At 42.4% G+C, this 20,828-nt stretch overlaps 1 protein-coding gene across 1 annotated transcript in view; it reads left to right on the top strand.

Annotated features, from left to right (window-relative positions):
* The window catches only part of TRIO (trio Rho guanine nucleotide exchange factor), a 2,940,676-nt gene that overhangs the window by 1,258,752 nt on the left and 1,661,096 nt on the right, over window positions 1–20,828 (top strand). The window contains 1 exon segment of the mRNA XM_069730426.1: window positions 20,217–20,366. Within this exon segment, the coding sequence (XP_069586527.1) occupies window positions 20,217–20,366 (150 nt within the window).

Genomic DNA, 20,828 nt, shown 5'->3' with positions numbered 1-20,828 from the left:
CAACACTCCAACATATGCAAAACCACAAAATGGACATATGGGAGTGAGCCACCTGTTGTAGAGTCCTTAAATAGGGTTGATTATGGTGATTTAAATCAATTTCAGCTTCCAAAACCGTTAAATGTCCATTTTGTCAGGTTGTGTGAAAAATACGCATTACGGTGGGCATATGGATTACATAGGCAACATTACATGCGCAAAATGCGCGACCACACCTTGCCTGCGGAGTACTTACGGATCACCATTTTTGGAATTTTGTGGCGTATTACGGCCGTAGAATATGGACCGTATTTTTATACGCTGAGTGTGAGGCCGGCCTTAAACTGTCACACTAGTTAACCCCTTCAGTGAACACCGTGAAAAAAAAGAGGCAAAAAACAACACTTTATTATCATACCGCTGAACAAAAAGTGGAATAACACGCCATCAAAAAGACGGATATAAATAACCATGGTACCGCTGAAAACGTCATCTTGTCCCGCAAAAAAACAAGCCGCCATACAGCATCATCATCAAAAAAATAAAAAAGTTATAGTCCTCAGAATAAAGCGATTCAAAAATAATTATTTTTTCTATAAAATAGTTTTTATCGTATAAAAGCGCCAAAACATAAAAAATGATATAAATGAGGTATCGCTGTAATCGTACTGACCCGAAGAATAAAACTGCTTAATCCATTTTACCAAACACGGAACGGTATAAACGCCCCCCCCCCCCCTAAAAAAAAATAAAATAAATAAATTCATGAATAGCTGGTTTTTGGTCATTCTGCCTCACAAAAATCGGAATAAAAAGTGATCAAAAAATATCACGTGCCTTAAAATGTTACCAATAAAAATGTCAACTCGTCCCGCAAAAAAACAAGACCTCACATGACTTTGTGGACCAAAATAAGGAAAAATTATAGCTCTCAAAATGTGGTAACGCAAAAAGTATTTTTTGCAGTAAAAAGCGTCTTTAAGTGTGTGACGGCTGTCAATCATAAAAATCCGCTAAAACCCCCCCGCTATAAATAGTAAATCACACCCCCCTTCATCACTCCCTTAGTTAGGGAAAAATTAAATTAAAAAAAAATGTATTTATTTCAATTTTCCCATTAGGGCTAGGGCTCGGGGTAGGGTTGGGGCTAGGGTTTGGGTTGGGGTTAGGGTTAGGATTACATTTATGGTTGGGATTAGGGTTAGGGGTGTGTCAGGGTTAGGGGTGTGGTTAGGGTTATGGTTGGGATTAGGGTTAGGAGTGTGGTTAGGGTTGGGATTAAGGTTAGGGGTGTGGTTGGGGTTAGGGGTGTGGTTGGGGTTAGGGGTGTGTTTGGGTTAGGGTTTCAGTTAGAATTGGGGGTTTCCACTGTTTGGGCACATCAGGGGCTTTCCAAACGCAACATGATGTCCCATCTCAGTTCCAGTCAATTTTGCATTGTAAAGTCAAACGGAGCTCCTTTCCTTCCGAGCTCTGCCATGCCATGCTCCCAAACAGTGGTTTACCTCCACATTTGGGGTATCAGCGTACTCAGGACAAATTGCACAACAACTTTTGGGGTCCAATTTCTTCTCTTACCCTTGGGAAAATAAAAAAAATTGGGGGCGAAAAGATCATTTTTGTGAAACAATGATTTTATATTTGTACGGCTCTGCATTATAAACTTCTGTGAAGCACTTGGTGGGTCAAAGTGCTCACCACACATCTAGATAAGTTCCTTAGGGGTCTACTTTCCAAAATGTTGTCACTTGTGGGGGGTTTCAATGTTTAGGCACATCAGGGGCTCTCCTAATGCAACATGGCGTCCCATCTCAATTTCAGTCAATTTTGCATTGAAAAAGTCAAATGGCGCTCCTTCCCTTCCAAGCTCTGCCATGTGACCAAACAGAGGTTTACCCCCACATATGGGGTATCGGCGTACTCAGGACAAATTGTAAAACAAAATTTGGGGTCCAATTTCTCCTGTTACCCTTGGTAAAATAAAACAAATTGGAGCTGGAGTACATTTTTTTGTGAAATAAAGTTAAATGTTCATTTTTTTTTTAAACATTTCAAAAATTCCTGTGAAACACCTGAAGGGTTAATAAACTTCTTGAATGTGGTTTTGAGCACCTTGAAGGGTGCAGTTTTTAGAATGGTGTCACACTTGGTTATTTTCTACCATATAGACACCTCAAAATGACTTCAAATGTGATGTGGTCCCTAAAAAAAAATGGTGTTGTAAAAATGAGAAACTTTTAATCCTTATAGCTACCTAAACAAAAAAAAAATTGGTTCCAAAATTGTGCTGATGTAAAGTAGACATGTGGGAAATGTTACTTATTAAGTATTTTGTGTGACATATCTCTGCGATTTAAGGGCATACAAATTTAAATTTGTAAAATTTTTTTTTCACAAATAAACACAGGTAATATCAAAGAAATTTTACCACTATCATGAAGTACAATATGTCAGGAGAAAACAATGTCAGAATCACCGGGATCCGTTGAAGCGTTCATGAGTTATAACCTCATAAAAGGACAGTGGTCAGAAATGTAAAAATTGGCCTGGCCATTAACGTGCAAACCACCCTTGGGGGTAAAGGGGTTACCGTATTTTTCGGACTATAAGACGCACCGGACCATAAGGCGCACCCCAAATTTGGGGTGAAAATTGCAGAAAAAAAGATTTTTTATAAGATGGGGGTCCGTCTTATTGTCCGAATTTACAGTATCTTACCTGAGGGCTGGCGGTGGCAGAGCAGGGTCACAGGAGGCATGGTGTTGGCAGAGGTGGGGTGATGCTGGGATGAGGAGGTGCTGGGATGAGGAGGTGCTGGGATGAGGAGGCGCAGTGAGAGGTATGGCGTGAGAAGGGTCCCAGGCTTACCGTGCAGGCAATGCAGGCTTACCGTGGCGGCAGAGGTGCAGCGGCAGAGGTGTGGCGGCAGAGGAGGCACAGTAAGCGGGGTCCCTTTCCCTGGTATGGTGATGCAGTAGCCCGGTAAGCAGCAGAGCCGGTTGAATCCTGTTGTTATCGGTGGGGGCGGTGTTATGAACTGGTGATTTAGAACCACAATGGACCTGGTGGTTAAGAGCACTGAAAATGACCTGATAGTTACTAATAACATAGGACGAGCTCTGAGACGTGGGAACTCTGCTGACCGCAATCCCTAATCCTATCACACCACACTAGAGGTAGCCGTGGAGCGCTCCTGACCAGACCTAGGCGCCTCGGGCACAGCCTGAGAAACTAGCTAGCCCTGAAGATAGAAAAATAAGCCTACCTTGCCTCAGAGAAATTCCCCAAAGGAAAAGGCAGCCCCCCACATATAATGACTGTGAGTAAAGATGAAAATACAAACACAGATGAAATAGATTTTAGCAAAGTGAGGCCCGACTTACTGAATAGACCGAGGATAGGAAAGATAGCTTTGCAGTCAGCACAAAAACCTACAAACAACCACGCAGACGGCGCAAAAAGACCCTCCGCACCGACTAACGGTACGGAGGTGCTCCCTCTGTGTCCCAGAGCTTCCAGCAAGCAAGACAAACCAATATAGCAAGCTGGACAGAAAAAATAGCAAACAAAAGTAACACAAGCAGAACTTGGCTTATGCAGGGCAGACAGGCCACAAGAACGATCCAGGAGAGAGCAAGACCAATACTGGAACATTGACTGGAGGCCAGGAACAAAGAACTAGGTGGAGTTAAATAGAGCAGCACCTAACGACTTAACCTCGTCACCTGAGGAAGGAAACTCAGAAGCCGCAGCCCCACTCACATCCACCAAAGGAAGCTCATGGACAGAACCAGCCGAAGTACCACTCATGACCACAGGAGGGAGCCTGACCACAGAATTCACAACAGGGCGGCCATCTTCCTGAGGCCGCGCGTGTGCAGATGAAGCGCTCTGCTTCCCGGGGCTTCAGGAAAATGGCCACGGGAGGCCGCGCATGCTCAGATGGAGATCGCGGTGGCCATTTTCCTGAAGCCCCGGGAAGCAGAGCGCTCCATCTGCGCACGCGCGGCCTCAGGAAAATGGCCGCCACCACCGATAACAACAGGATTCACCCGGCTCTGCTGCTTACCGGGCTGCTGCATCACCTCACCGGAGAAAGGGACCCCGCTTACTGCGCCTCCTCTGCCGCCGCACCTCTGCCACCGCACCTCTGCCGCTGCACCTCTGCCACCGCACCTCTGCCGCCACGGTAAGCCTGCATTGCGACTATTAGACGCATCCCCCATTTTCCCCCCTTTTTTGGGGGGGAAAAAGTGCGTCTTGTAGTCCGAAAAATACGGTAAATACCTCTGTCAATCGCGATGGCGATATTTAACTAATTATAACACACCTCTTCACCCCTTGTAACCAACAGACCCCATGATGAGAATCACGGGTGCCGATGGTTACCATGGTATTCTGAGGCCATGTGATGACCCCAAGGAACGATGTCTCACAGGCACAGTCAGTGAAAGCACAATGTATGGGCACTAAACTGGCATATTTGCAATTTCCAGAAAAAGCATGGCATGCATGTCACAAAATAGTCACTTAAGGCACAGATGAATTAATTGAGATGTACAATTTCTACAATAGGTTCGCTTTTGGAGATTTTCTGCCGTTCTGGCACGGGTCTGCAAATGTCACCCTCAAACTATTTTAACATAATCTCTGTGCTCCAAAAGCCAAATAGTTCAACAAATTATGGGGTATGTTTACCTATTATCTGTTGTGAAAATTACAAATTTGAGGCTGAAACAACATTTTTGTGAAAAAAATTAAAAATTTTCATCATGACCTAATGCTATGAAATTATGCGTAGTACCTGTAGGTTCAAAATGCTCTCCATACCCCTGGATAAAATCCTTGATGGGTGTACTTTCCAAATTGGGATCACTTATGTGGGGTTTACACTCTCTAGGAACATCGGGGGCTCTCCAAACGTGTCATGACGCCCTCAGACCGTTTCATCAAAGTCTGCGTTCCAAAACGTCACTGTTAGAATCTGTTTTGTTTTTGACCATCCACCATCCTGTTGTGGTTTTCTGGCTGCTGGTCTTTTTCCCCTTGTGCTGGGTTGTCTTAGGTCAGGTGATTTTATCACCCTTTATTACCCAGCACCTGCCTCCCATTCCTTGCTGGACAACAGTGTTAATGCATTAGAGTTCTAGCTTGGTGCTTTGATAGCTTTCTGTGTTGGATTTTACACAGTTCTGGGACCTCTGGTTCTGCTATCCTTAGTTTCTGTTTTCAGTTAGTTTCTGCAGCCTTCTCTGTGTTTTCTATTAGTAGGTGACCTGTTTTTATATCCAGTCCTTAGATCTTTTGGGGACCTCCTTCCCCCTATCTATAGGTCTTCGCTTGAGATTAACCTAGGATCATCAGTGGGTCTATTCGCAAGGAATGGGTTGCCCACTCCATCGTAGGGTATCAGTCTAGTCTCAGTGCAGGGTCAGTTTTCCCCCTTCTATCCTAGTTCTGTGCTGCAGTTCCGTAACAGTCACTCCATCCTTTCTGAGCCCTGCCGAGCACCAAAATAGTAGTTTTCACCCACATATGGGGAATCTGTGTACTCAGGAGAAATCACACAACAAATTAATGTTGAGGTCTATTTTTCCTGTTACCTTTGTGAAAATAAAAAAAATGGTTCTGAAAGTACTGTACATTTTTGTTGGAAAAAATAGATTTTTTTTATTTTCAGGGCTCTACGTTATAAACTTCTCCCTGTGGGTTCAAGGTGCTCACCACTCATCTAAATACATTTCTTGTGGGGTCTAGTTTCCAAAATTGGGTCACTTATTGGGGGTTTCCAGTGTTTAGGCACATTAGAGGCTCGCCAACACAGCATGGTGTCTCCTATCGATTTCAAATGTGCTTCTTAAATTTTTTTTTAGTTTGTCACCACCATTGAACTGAACGTACTCTACTGTTTGATCTGATTTAACCCCTTTACCCCCGAGGGTGGTTTGCACATTATTGACCAGGCTAATTTTTACAATTTTGAACACTGTCCCTTTATGAGGTAATAACTATATGAGGTAATAACTCTGGAACACTTCAACAGATCGCAGTGATCCTGACATTTTCTCGTGACATCACATTTAAAGTCACTTTGAGGAGTCTTTATGATAGAAAATACCCAAAAATGACACCATTCTAAAAACTGCACCCCTCAAGGTGCTTAAAACCACATTCAAGACATTTATTAACCCTTCGGGTGCTTCACATGAATTTTTTGTAATGTTTAAAAAAAAATGAACATTTAACTTTTTTTGACAAAACAAATTACTTCAGATCCGTTTTTTTTATTTATTTTACCAAGGGTAACAGGAGAAATTGGACCCTAAAAGTGGTTGTGCAGGTAGAGTAATAATCCTATAGTAATAAAGATAATTATATGGAGCATGTGTAATCAGCAATAACTGGTCATCCATTATTATTGCAAGTTTTTGCAAACAAATGGAGTACTGTGGAGACCACCTAAAATTTCTCAATAAAAACTTAACTGTTCGACCAATAAAGATCAGAAATCATCTGAGACACAAGTCGATCTTGTCCAGTGTATTTCTCCGCCCGTGAAACCTCTCATATACAATCTGACAGCAGACAATTAAGATAAGAACACATGCATCCCGTGTACCCTAACAAACACTGTTTCGACGCATGCCAGAGCTCGGAAGGGAAGGAGCACTGTTTGACTTTTTCAATGCAAAATTGGCTGGAATTAAGATCGGACACCATGTCATGTTTGGAGAGCCACTGATGTGCCTAAACATTGGAAAACCCCCACAAGTGACACAATTTTGGAAACTAGACCCCCTAAGGAAGTAATCTAGATGTGTAGTGAGCACTTTATATCTTAGAGCCGTAAAAATAAAAAAATCATATTTTTTTCCATAAAAATGATATTTTCACCCCCAATTTGTTATTTTCCCAAGGGTAACAGAAGAGATTTTACACCAAAAGTTATTGTGCAATTTGTCCTGGGTACACTGATATCCCACATGTGGGGGTAAATCACTGTTTGGGCACATGACAGAGCTCAGAAGGGAAGGAGCGCTAGATTTTACTGTCATGGTTTACAGGTGCCGTGCTCTGAGTTGGCATTATATTGATACCATTTTGGGATATATATGACACTTTGGTCTCTTTTTATATCAATTTTTGAGAAAATGGGAGTGCAGCAACTGAAAAAAAAAATTACGGCATTCCAGTTTTCTTTTCCTCATGGAGTTTAATAACAATACGGATTAAATAATTGTATATTTTGATCTGACGTTTTAGGACATGACAATAACAAATATCTTTATTGTTTATTTTATCAAAGGAGAATGGGGTAGATTTAAACTTTATTTATTGTAGTATATCACATGGATAAGTTTTTGAAGGGGTCCATGTGTCTCCCAAAATCTTACTATATGCTGAGGATAGCCAGATAGGACAAGGTTAAATCCTTGCAATATTGATCCTGATGAGGTGTGCCAGGCTATGTTTTCACCTTAATATCTCAGCCATGTGCTTAAAAGCAGCAAATATCTCTGGTTAAACATTTTGGTATATTTTAACCCTGCATTAAGGGCATCTCTGACACTCCAGAGTTTGGGTGCAGTGCCCCTGACAAGCACAGGTTGGAAAATCACCTATAATATCTAGTTATCTCAATTTCAGGACTCTAAAAGTAAACAATGACCTTCATAAGAATGTATTAAAAAAAGTACACAAAATGAGATGCAAAACAACTCATTTAATCTTAATCTTTAAGATTTATCCCTGACGAAGCTACACAAAAAAGACGACTGAGTGGCGATCTAATAACCATGTATAAGTATATAAGGGGACAATACAAATATCTCGCTGAGGATCTGTTTATACCAAGGAAGGTGACGGGCACAATGGGGGCATTCTTTGCGTCTGGAGGAGAGAAGGTTTTTCCACCAACATAGAAGAGGATTCTTTACTGTTAGGGCAGTGAGAATCTGGAATTGCTTGCCTGAGGAGGTGGTGATGGCGAACTCAGTCGAGGGGTTCAAGAGAGGCCTGGATGTCTTCCTGGAGCAGAACAATATTGTGTGATACAATTATTAGGTTCTGTAGAAGGACGTAGATCTGGACGTAGATTTATTATGATGGAATATAGGCTGAACTGGATGGACAAATGTCTTTTTTCGGCCTTACTAACTATGTTACTATGTTACTATGATACGCGTAGGGACGTCCTGCATGGCTATACATTGATCTTGTGGCAAGCATTCGTTGTTGCTTATATGCAAGCCCACTTATGTGATATGGGTTGTTTCATATGGCTATATATTGACTATCTGTTATGTATTTGGTCCTCATGATTGTATTTAGACATTGCTTTTTATTGGATCACATGTGTGCTTATCAAGCGGAACTTTGCTGTGCCAGTGAATTTGCACATATTTAATTATATCAAACATATGGGCTACATTTTAGTCTTACATTATTTATTATTATGCCTATGATACAGCAACTTTTCTAGATATAGCTCACATACTACTCCTAGTTTTAACAGCTATTATATTAGCAAGCCATTAACACCTACAGCATTATTCATTGACCTTTGTTTATACCTAGCCATTATGACCCCATTGAGCCATGATTTGTATGTGTTTTAAATGTTTTTTAGGCTGTGTGCACACGTTGCGTTTTTTCGCGGTTTTTCCTGATGAAAACGCTATAAAACCGCAAAAAAATGCATACAATAAGCATCCCATCATTTAGAATGAATTCCGCATGTTTTGTGCACATGATGCGTTTTTTTTCCGCGAAAAAAACGCATCACGGTAAAAACCGCAGCATGTTCATTAATTTTGCGTTTTTTTTTTACGGATTTCCCACTACAAAATGCATTGGGAAGTGTCCAGAAAAAAACGCGGGAAAAACGTGTCAAAACCGCGGCAAAACGCGGCAAAAACGTATGCGGCTTTCTTGCGGATTTCTTGCAGAAAATGTCAATTTTTTCTCAGGAATTTTCTGCGAGAAATCCTGAACGTGTGCACATAGCCTAAATCTGTTTTATATTTGTATGTGCACCTGTTGTTGCTTCAATAAAGCAGTTTTTTTTTCCACATATATCAGGTGTGTGCACCTCTATTAGCATCTCCTTTTTCCTTTTTCTTCTCCGGGAAAAAAATAGAGAGTGCAAACTTTCAAAAGTGAGAACCATCAGGCGCAATGAGCAATAGAGGCCACTGTGACACCTACTCCTCGCAAGGGCTGTGGTAAAACTGAGTGTGTGTGTGTGTGTGTGTGGGGGGGGGGGTGTTCAAGAAGCACCTAAAGATAGGAAGGTACTGTCCTGCTTCCTTAGAGAGGAGGGGGATGCAAATATGTGTGGTCAGTGCCTGTCAGGTCAATTGCGCCTAACACAGGGTTAAGAGCAAATATCAGGCACAGCAACACCAAAATGCCGTAAACTTAACCTGTCATGTTGAAAATGGTATACGGTCTGCATGCAGGGTGTTGAACAGCAGGAACAGCTGAACAGATTGAAATATTTATTTGTGGGAAATGTTTTAACAACATTTGCATTTTTTTTTTCATTGAAATCCATGGTGTTTATCTGCATATGAGTTCCATTGGCAATTCTTTTCACTGATGACCGTTTCCATGAATGATTGTGCATGCCTATACCTACGGTATATACAGTTGTGTTCAAAAGTTTACATACCCCTGCAGAAGTTTTGCTTTCTTAGCATTTTTTCAGAGAATATGAATGATAACACCAGAACTTTTTCTCCACTCATGATTGGTGGTTGGGTGAAGCCATTTATTGTCAAACTACTGTGTTTTCTCTTGTTAAATCATAATGACAACCCAAAATATCCAAATGACCCTGATTAAAAGTTCACATACCCTGGTGATTTTCACTTAATAACATGCACAGAAGTTGACACAAATGGGTTTGAATGGCTACTAAAAGTAACATCTTCAGGTGCTTGCTTTCAATCAGTGTGTGTGCATAAAAGCAGAGTGAGTTTCTGGGATCCAGACAGTCTCTTGCATCTTTCATCCTGTCACTGATGTTTCTGGAATGTGCAGAGAGGATCTCCCCTACCTCCGTACTGCACAGCCAGCAATCAAGCAGTGTCTAAATTAGTATGCCTTGGAGATTGCAGTCACACATCTCAAGAGTTGTGGACAGCTATCCAGGCCGAGTTAGGCTACTTTCACACATCAGGTTTGGCCGTCAGGCTGAATCCTGCGAATCTTGAAAAAAACAGAACCGGCGAAAGCTGCCGCCAGATCCATTTTTCCTCATGGACTTGTATTAGTGCCGGATGGCCTCATGTTGCGTTCGTTTATCACCGACGTCTGGAAAAATGTAGACAGTAACGTTTTTTTATCTGCGATGAAAAACCAGACAGGCCCGGATCCGACAATTCAGTTTTTTTGCTAGAATGGAAGCCTATGGGCGTCAGATTCTGTTTTTTTTTTTTTTTTTTAACTGATCATGCTCCGATACAATTGGCCAGCCCCCAGGAAACAGATATAAACACTGCCAGTGAGGCCTTCACTCATCCATTTACCAGCCAGCCAGCAAGCAAAACACAGACCTGACACCAGAGCTGAACCCTGCCACCAGAGCTGAATCTGCTACCAGAGCTGAACCTGCCACCGACCAGCAGCCAGACAGCCAGCAGCAAGCCAGCCACAGTGTGCCAGCAGCCAGCCAGACTTTACCCTGCCACAGTGTGCCAGCAGCCAGACAGCAGCCACAGTGTGCCAGCCGCAGCTTGCCAGCAGCCATTCATAGCCATGTCTTCTGGGAGCCCTCCCCCGCATCGTCAGCGCTGTGAGGTAAATCATTTTTTTGTTTATTCTTTTTGGTGATGTTCACGTAATATATATATATATATATATATATATATAATTAATATAAAATTTTTGTATAACAGGAAGCATCTGCAGTGCTTCCAGGAGGAGACAAAAGGGGTGGGGGAGATACCTGGAGCGGGCTCACAATTGGTAAGTTTCTTACATGCATCGCAGAGCCACATCATCACAGACATCACATTACACACAACACTTAAAAACGGATCATTACAGACATCACAGTACACACAGCACATAAGCCTACATCCAAGCACATTTTTTCTTCCTTTTTTTATAGTCTTGATTATGGGGCTCGATCCAGAGGTCTTCAAAGTGCCTCCCAAGGTCGTCGGCGCGAGCGTCAGGGCAGTCGCCATCGGGTATGTACCTTTTTTTACAACTTTATGTTGTTGTTTTGAGTCTAATGTCTTTGTTTTTTGTCTTTTTTAATAGGCTTCACAGCATGCACCTGACTCCGACGGTGAGGAGGCCGGGCTAAACATAGACCTCCTCATCTATCTAATCCGAGAGTGGGAGCCGCTGTGGAACATGGGGGAACGCCGCCACGCCGATATCGTTGTGACCCGTCGACTCTGGAAGCAAATGTGTCAAGAAGTTGTGGACAACTGGGAGGACCTCGATGTTCAGGTCCAGAATCAAGCGCTTAAGTATTCACAGTTCAGTTATGTTGCTGGATGTAATGTTTTGTATACTAACCAATTTGTGCTTTCACTTTTCAGGCGAGAGAGTTGTCAAGCAGTGGCAGTCAATCAGGGATCGCTTCAAGAAGGAGTTTAACAAGGAGATGCAAGTCCCCGAGTGGATCGGGAGGACGCAGGAACAAGTGTAAGTGTGCAAGGTCCCTGTCGTTGCTCCTGTCAACGATGGTGAGTAGAAGGTAAATATTACCCACCCCATTTAATCAAAAGCAATATCAATATATTAATTACATTTATTTTTCCTTGTTCCACAGCACCATCTGCAGCACTCGGTAGCCTACAGTGTTGAACCCTTCTGGGGCAATCCCTCAGGAGTCTGCCACCGAGGAACACTTCGACAGTCCCGACCCATTTGCACCTTCCCAGCCTTCCCTCACATCTGATCCCTCGGTCCCATCCACCAGTGCTGGAGCATTGTAGCCGACTGCGTTACATGAAGCTGCTGGTGAGGATATAGCTTTTCCTTTACCCCACCCCTCTGACACTGCTGCCACCTCTAGAAGACCTGTGGGTTCTGGGCAGCAGTGCCAGGGGGGTCAGGAAAAGAGCTATGCCCCCGAGATCTGAATGTATCCTTCCAGAACTGTTTCAAACTGTTGTCTGAGCAAATGACTGCAGGATTTAATTTGCTCGGCAACAGTATTCTTGAGTTGCACACACTCCAGGATAGGATGCATTCAGATGCAAGTAAATCACCAAACCACTCCTTTTTCCAGGCAGTACTCGAGCACATGGACAAGCTGTCTCCTGATCAGCAGATGCATGTAATGCAATCGTGCCAGTTTGCTCTAGCGCGTGTTAGCTCCCAAGCCCCTCCACCCGCCCCTGTAGTTCCTCCCACACCTGCAACTGTCCCTCCTCCCCCTCCTATACAGTAACAGCATCCTGCCCTGTAGCATCATCCTGCCCCGTACCAGTTCCCAACCACATCATCCGCGCCTCCACTCCCTGCTCTCTACGACCAGTCTCCTTCAGCACCCATCATGCCACAAACAACCCTCTTCTCCACCCACCACCTCTTCTGCCTCCCAATCCCTCTTCTCCACCCCTCAAACCTTCCAATTTCCCAGCACTACTACCGGTTTCATGTTCACCTGTTCTTTCTTTCTCCACCCCTTCACCTGTTTTACCTACTGATCCGTCATCACCACCACATTCCTCTCTCCACACTCCCAATATTGAACAGTCTCAATCTGACAGCCCCTCCAGTATTAGCTCCACCCCACACTATTTAAATTTATGAATATTGTGTTTGTTAAAAATTTGTAAATAAAAAAAGTGTTTTGGTTTAACAATTTTGTCTTTCATTTATTAAATTATAAAGTTAAATACTTTGGTTAAAACAAGATGCAATACTGTGGGTAAAGAAGGTAAAATACTTTGGGTAAAACCCAACCAGGTACACTACTATGGGTAAAAAAGGTACTATACTTTGTGTAAAGAAGGTAAAATGTTTTGTGGAAACCCAACCAGGTACAATACTTTGGGTAAAGAAGGTAAAATACTTTGGGTAAAATTCAACCAGGTACACTACTGTGGGTAAAAAAAAGGTACAATACTTTGGTAGACAAGGTAAAATACTTCTGGTAACATGGTCCAAGACAAATTTTTCAAACTCTGTCATCCTGCCAGTCTACTCTTTGTTGAGGTGAAATAAAGTATTCAGCAAATTAGTCCCACATTCTGGAAACTGACACAGAACTTCTATAAGTAATGTTTTGATAATCATGCAAGGTGGTTTCTTCAGAGTGGTCATCAATGGAAATCTGTTCCTTGCATATAACAAAATTGAAGGTGAGTAGAAGGTAAATATTACCCACCCCATTTAATCAAAAGCAATATCAATTGTGTGTAAAATAGATAAAAAAAAACGGACGAAACGGATGAAAAACTGATGAAACAACCATTTTTTTGCTGGTTCCGCTAGTCTGGTCAGGCGGAAAAACGGATTTACTTAATCAGTTTTCCACAATTTACGCTGGATCCAGCGCGACGCCGGATTCGGTATTGCGGCAAATACCTAATGTGTGAAAGTAGCCTTAGAGCAGAGGTCTCAAACTGCATTCCTCGAGGGCTGCAAACAGGTCATGTTTTCAGGATTTCCTTGTATTGCACAGGTGATAATTCAATCATTTGCAGAGAATGATTCCAGCACCTTGTGCAATGCTAAGGAAATCTTGAAAACACGCATGGTTTGAGGCCCTCGAGGAATGCAGTTTGAGACCCTTGCCTTAGAGCAATGCCTGTCTCCACTGAACCTTTGAGCCAGTGAAAGCGGTGTGTGATAACGGTGTTAACCTGGTGGCGGCCCTACGCAGAGACAACCTCACACATGTGCCTTGCATAGCTCATGTCCTCAACCTGGTGGTATAGCAATTTCATCGCCAGTCTCCCGGCCTGTATACTCTGCTGCAGAAAGCATGGTCACTGTTTGCTCACCTCCGTCACTTGCTCCTCGCAGGTCATAGACTTGAATCGCAAAAGAGATCTTTTGGCCTAGCGGTTAACCGTTTGATTTGCGATGTTCCGACATGGTGGAAGTCCACTCTGCACATGTTGCAGCAACTGTGGCAGCAGAGACAAGCCCTGGGGCAGTATGTCCTTTTGAATAGCCTGGACAACCCCAGCACTGACTTGATGCAAATCAAGCTTGCGTAGTGGTGGGCACAGATGAAGAACCTCTGCACCCTTCTGCACAGTTTGAAATGGTTGCTAAGATGAATAGCATTCATGTTGCAGTCATCAGCATCACTATCACTAAGAATCTTAAGGGTATGTGCACACGCGGATTTCTCGCGGAATTTGCGCGTTTTTTGCGCGGATTTTTTTGCGGATTTTTAGCGTTTTTTTTTTTTCCGGAAGGTCCTTTTTGATAGGAAATCCGCAGAGCATGTCCGGATTTTTTGCGGGATGCGTTTTTTTTGCGGAAAAAAATGCTAACATATGCACAAAAAATGCGGAATGCATTCTAAAAGATAGGATGCATAATGTTAGCGTTTTTTTTACCGGATTTATAGCGTTTTTATGGCAAAATTCCGCAAAAAAACGCTAAAAATCCTGACGTGTGCACATACCCTAAGAGTGGTTTTCTCCAAGACATCACTGAGGCACACAGTGTGCATTACAGTTCAAGACGTCCAACCCCGGAAACGTCAAGGCGTCACAGCAAAAACATTAGCAGCAGCAGCAGTGTTAGGCTACTTTCACACATCAGGTTTTTGGCATCAGGCACCATTTTTTTTTTTTTTATCTGCTTTTTTTTCCGCCGGACCCGTTTTTTTCTCATAGAGTTGTATTAGCGCTGGTTTGCGCCTGATGGCCTAACGTTTCATCCGTTTTTTGACGGATCCATCAAAAATTAGTTTTCCAGCAGACTGATAAAACGTCCAGTATTTTTACACAAATCATCAAAAAAAAAAGGATCCAGCAGAAAAACCGATCTGTCGCATCAGTTTTTCACTATTTGAAACGGATCTGTTTTTTTCAAAAATTAGCTGGATTGTGCATGAAAGCTAAAAACTGATGTGTGAAAGTAACATAGTAACATAGTTATTAAGGTTGAAGGAAGACTTTAAGTCCATCTAGTTCAACCCATAGCCTAACCTAACATGCCCTAACATGTTGATCCAGAGGAAGGCAAAAAAAAAACCTATGTGGCAAATAGTAAGCTCCACTTTGGGGAAAAAAAATCCTTCCCGACTCCACATACGGCAATCAGACTAGTTCCCTGGATCAACGCCCTATCAAGGAATCTAGTATATATACCCTGCAACATTATACTTTTCAAGAAAGGTATCCAAACCCCTCTTAAATTTAAGTAATGAATCACTCATTACAACATCATACGGCAGAGAGTTCCATAGTCTCACTGCTCTTACAGTAAAGAACCCGCGTCTGTTATTATGCCTAAACCTTCTTTCCTCCAGACTTAGAGGATTCCCCCTTGTCCCTGTCTCAGGTCTATGATTAAAAAGATCATCAGAAAGGTCTTTGTACTGTCCCCTCATATATTTATACATTAAAATAAGATCATCCCTTAGTCTTCGTTTTTCCAAACTAAATAGCCCCAAGTGTAATAACCTATCTTGGTATTGCAGACCCCCCAGTCCTCTAATAACCTTGGTCGCTCTTCTCTGCACCCGCTCCAGTTCAGCTATGTCTTTCTTATACACCGGAGACCAGAACTGTGCACAGTATTCTAAGTGTGGTCAAACTAGTGACTTGTATAGAGGTAAAATTATGTTCTCCTCATGTGCATCTATGCCTCTTTTAATGCATCCCATTATTTTATTTGCCTTTGTAGCAGCTGCCTGACACTGACCACTGAACATGAGTTTGTCATCCACCCATACACCCAGGTCTTTTTCATTGACGGTTTTGCACAGAGTTTTAGAATTAAGCACATAGTTATACATCTTATTACTTCTACCCAAGTGCATGACCTTACATTTATCCCCATTAAAGCTCATTTGCAAATATTGAAATTCTGCTCTAAATGCCCCCTACAAGGTCATTACTAAATATGTTAAAAAGAAGAGGGCCCAATACTGACCCCTGTGGTACCCCACTGCTAACCGCGACCCAGTCCAAGTGTGCTCCATTAATAACCACCCTTTGTTTCCTATCCCTGAGCCAGCTCTTAACCCACTTACACATATTTTCCCCTATCCCCATTATTCTCATTTTTTATGTATCAACCTTTTGTGTGGCACCGTATCAATAGCTTTTGAAAAGTCCAAATACACTACGTCCACTGGGTTCCCCTTGGTCCAGTCTGGAACTTACCTCTTCATAGAATCTGATCAGATTAGTCTGACATGAACTGTCCCTAGTAAATCCGTGCTGATACTGGGTCATGAGGTTATTCCTCTTCAGATACTCCAGTATAGCATCCCTTAGAATGCCCTCCAGGATTTTACCCACAGTAGAGGTTAAGCTTGCTGGCCTATAATTACTGAGTTCAGTTTTTGTCCCCTTTTTGAATATTGGCACCACATTTGATATACGCCAGTCCTGTGGTACAGACCCTGTTATTATGGAGTCTTTAAAGATTAAAAATAATGGTCTATCAATGACTGTACTTAGTTCTTACAGTACTCGGGGGTGTATCTCATCCGGGCCCGGAGATTTGTCAATTTTAGTGATTTTTAGACGCCGACGTACTTCCTGCTGGGTTAAGCAGGTGACATTTAATGGGGAATTTCTATCACTATTAGCCTAAGTGGCATAAGCAATTTCTGTCACAGTTTTTAGACCAGTCTGTGCACCAAGCAGAGCAGAGTGCAAGTCTGATACTTTGTGAAAGGCTGGAGAGAATGCTGCAGGAGTATCTCATACTCAATATTAATGCCATCAGTGGGAATTTAGTCGATTTTGTATTTTGGTTTTCAAAAATTGATGTCCCCTTAGTGGTGTGTGACAATTTTTTGAAATGTGGAGAATCCAAGTTGGGTCTACTTCATATGTGTTGCCTGTAGCAGTAGGGACTCCCAGACCGGTGGGCATGCATTTACTTTCAGTCAAATAACTATTACTATCCTTACATTTTTCTAACATTAGTGTTCTACCAAGCTGATATTTGTGCTTCCTGAGTGTGTCTGGGAAAAAACAAACAAACAGTTTCAGCTCTTGCTTGAAGTCTCAGGGCTGCCAGCCAAGAAGGCTTAAGGTACCGTCACACTAGACGATATCGCTAGCGATCCGTGACGTTGCAGCGTCCTGATAGCGATATCGTCCAGTGTGACAGGCAGCAGCGATCAGGCCCCTGCTGTGATATCGCTGGTCGGGGAAGAAAGTCCAGAACTTTGTTTCGTCGCTGGATCTCCCGCTGACATTGCTGAATCGGCGTGTGTGACGCCGATTCAGCGATGTCTTCGCTGGTAACCAGGGTAAACAGCGGGTTACAAAGCGCAGGGCCGCACTTAGTAACCCGATGTTTACCCTGGTTACCATCGTTAAAGTAAAAAAAGCAACCACTACATACTTACCTACCGCTGTCTGTCCCCGGCGCTGTGCTTCTCTGCTCTTGCTCTAGCTGTGAGCACAGCGGCCGGAAAGCACAGCGGTGACGTCACCGCTCTGCTTTCCGGCTGCCCGGCGCTCACAGCCAGAGCAGAGAAGCACAGCGCCGGGGACAGACAGCGGTAGGTAAGTATGTAGTGGTTGTTTTTTTTACTTTAACGATGGTAACCAGGGTAAACATCGGGTTACTAAGCGCGGCCCGGCGCTTAGTAACCCGATGTTTACCCTGGTTACTGGGGACCTCTGGATTGTTGGTCGCTGGAGAGCTGTCTGCGTGACAGCTCTCCAACGACCAAACAGCGACGCTGCAGCGATCCGGATCGTTGTCGGTATCGCTGCAGCGTCGCTTAGTGTGACGGTACCTTTAGGCCAGGATCAAACATTCGGGAAATACGTCTGCATGTATTGCTATGCGCCGCACGCTCCGCTCCTGAGTGCTGGCGGCAATGCCGGGTATTAACATGCGAGACTCGGCCATATCTCTCGCATGTGTGATCCCGGGCTTACACAGCTCCCTCACCCACATCGTCTTAATTTAATCTTCAATACAAACCTCTATGCTGGCCCAAATCTTAATACCTCATGCATCACCCATGACTGACTGCTGCTGGGCCATTAAAAAATGTTCTGTTGTGGGTCATTTGATCAGTCAACTATCCGTGCTATTATCCTTAGATTTTTCTAACATTAGTGCTCTACCAAGCTGATATTTGGCCCACCTGAGTGTGGCTGGGAAAAAAAAAAATTGAACTGTTGCATGAGGAATTAAGGCTCCCTGCAATGCAGGCTTATACTGGTCCCTTACCCACCTAGTCTTAATTGAAATTTCAATTAAAAGCTGGAAATGCTGTCACAAACAACTGGTACCTCATGCATTGCCCATGGTTGACTACTGCTGTGCCATTATCAAATTTCTACTGTGGGTCAATTGATGTCACTTTTCCTGGTGTTTGCCCCTAATTTTTGTAAATGTTTGGACTTCAAGTTGGTTCTCCTTTACGTGTGTTGGTGTTGCCTGAATTTGGCAAACCGCTCAGAGCAACAGGCACTCATCTACCTAACTGATCAATTTTTAAGCTAGAAATGCTGGCCCTAGCCCTGTACCATTCTGCACAATTATACTGTTTGTACTTTGGGCCAATTGATGCCACTTTCCCTGGTGTCTGCCTCTAATTTGAGCTGTTTGAGAACTATTTAGTCACCCCTTAAGGTGTTGTGTATTCATTTGGTTTTGCATCTTATTGACTTCATTGCGGTTTGGGTATGTTCGACGAACCTTGAAAGGTTCGCTCATTTCTACTTACCACACATTTAGATACATTTCTTGAGTGGTCTTCTTACTTAAATAATCAAAAGAGGAAAAAAAAATGTTTGGGATCCACATACTCGTACTGACCTGGATAATCATATTGCCAGGGCAGCTTTACTTATTATTGAAAAAAAAAAAAAAATATTGTGAAATTGCACTTGTTTTGCAATTTTATTGCCCATGAAATCTTTCTGCCTTTCCATTGTATAGATAATAAAATGAATTGTGTTATTCAAAAGTACAAATTGTCCTGCAAAAAACAAGCCATCATATGGTTGTGTGTACAAAAAAAATTAAAAAAAGTTATGGGTCTTGGAAGAGGGGGAGGAAAAAAAAATAACCCAGTGGTGAAGGGGTTAAAAATACATTTTATTTTGCTCTGTAGACAGTGTTACATTGTGTGTCCAGTTCAACATGACAAGATTGGTGAAAGGTGTAAGGACCTCTGTGGCCAGAATACCCATGTTAAGTGGTTCTGTCAAGAGATTTCAAAATTTAATTTTAATTTGTATACAATATACAGTATGGTAGTCCTCTTAAAACTGCTGTTTCTGGTGTACTGAAAACCCATGTCAGAATGGCGTAATCCTTTATGAAAGTTGTCCTGTTTTATATTAAAATATGCTTTTCAGGGTTTCAGTGCTAGCTGCATTCTTAAAAATGGTCTCATAATTTAAAGATTATGTTGCCATTCTGACAGATTTTCAAAGCACGTACACCAGTGTCATCCGGTCTAAGGGTAAGTTCACATAGGGCGTTTTTACTGCTTTTTTTTTTGCAGCAAAACCTGATCTTTTTGGCAGGAAAGGAGCTGCTTTTTAGGTGAGGTTTTGGTGCGTTTTTTGTTGCGTACTTGGTGTGTTTTTATGCGTTTTTTTTTTTGCTGGGTTTTTTGGTGCTTTTTTTTTTTTTTTTCCTCTTTGTCCATGCTAATTTCCTTGGATTTTCAGCAGCAAAAATGCAGCAAATAATGATACCTGCGTTTTTGCTGCATTTTTTTCAACACCCATTCAAGTCAATGGGTGAAAAAATGCAGCAAAAACACTGAAAGAAGTGACATGCTCTATGTCCAAAAAACGCAGCAAAACACAAAATACTGATGAAACAAAAAAAACAATGTGTGTGCATGAGATTTCTGAAATCTCATAGGCTTTGCTGGTACTGTAATAAGCAGCTGAAAATTAGCATTAAAAAAAAAATGCAGCAAAAACGCCGTGTGTGAACTTATCCTAAAGGGTCTAGGTCTAGTTTGTTTTGTGAAATCTAGTGACAGATCTTCCTTGAAGTGATACACATGTTATTTTTCTCTTTCAATTCTTTTGAATGATAGTTATATAACATGGTATAATTTTATTTGCATTCATTTTAAGGTTTGTAGTGTCCTCGAAAGTTTGGAGCAGGAATATAAAAGAGAAGAAGACTGGTGTGGAGGTGCTGATAAACTTGGTCCAAACTCAGAAACTGACCATGTCACCCCAATGATTAGCAAACACCTAGAACAAAAGGAAGCTTTCCTAAAGGTACACTCCTTTCATTATCTTTTTTTTTTAATTGTTTTTGGGGGGTTTAATCATATATTTTCAGTAAGAAATTCCAGTTCTACATAATAAACATATTTCATGTCATGACACAGGATGGGGTTTTTCCCGTCCTGGTCAGGGGGGGTGTTAACCTTGTTTAACCTCTCTTTGGTACAGGGAAGGCTATTTATGTCTACTGCTGGCCTTGTTCTGTGTCAGTGATACTTTTACTTACACGGCTTGAGTTGTTGAACTAAGTTATCATTCAAATATCGATGTTCCTCTGTGTGCTTGTGTTGCCAGTGTATGACCCGGCTTAGACTCTGTTTCTGTTTCTGCCTCTTGATTCGGTACCGCTCTGTACTCTCTAGTTCTGACCCCTGGCTCTGTCTTTGACCACTCTCTGTCTTGTTCTTTTGTCCTGCGATTCTGTCTAGCTACCTACCTAAGCTTGCCCCCACC

This window comes from Ranitomeya imitator, chromosome 6 (genome assembly GCF_032444005.1).
Source record: "Ranitomeya imitator isolate aRanImi1 chromosome 6, aRanImi1.pri, whole genome shotgun sequence".
Taxonomy (NCBI): domain Eukaryota; kingdom Metazoa; phylum Chordata; class Amphibia; order Anura; family Dendrobatidae; genus Ranitomeya; species Ranitomeya imitator.
The sequence above is the reverse complement of the archived record's forward strand: the minus strand, read 5'-3'. Positions and strand labels throughout refer to the sequence as shown.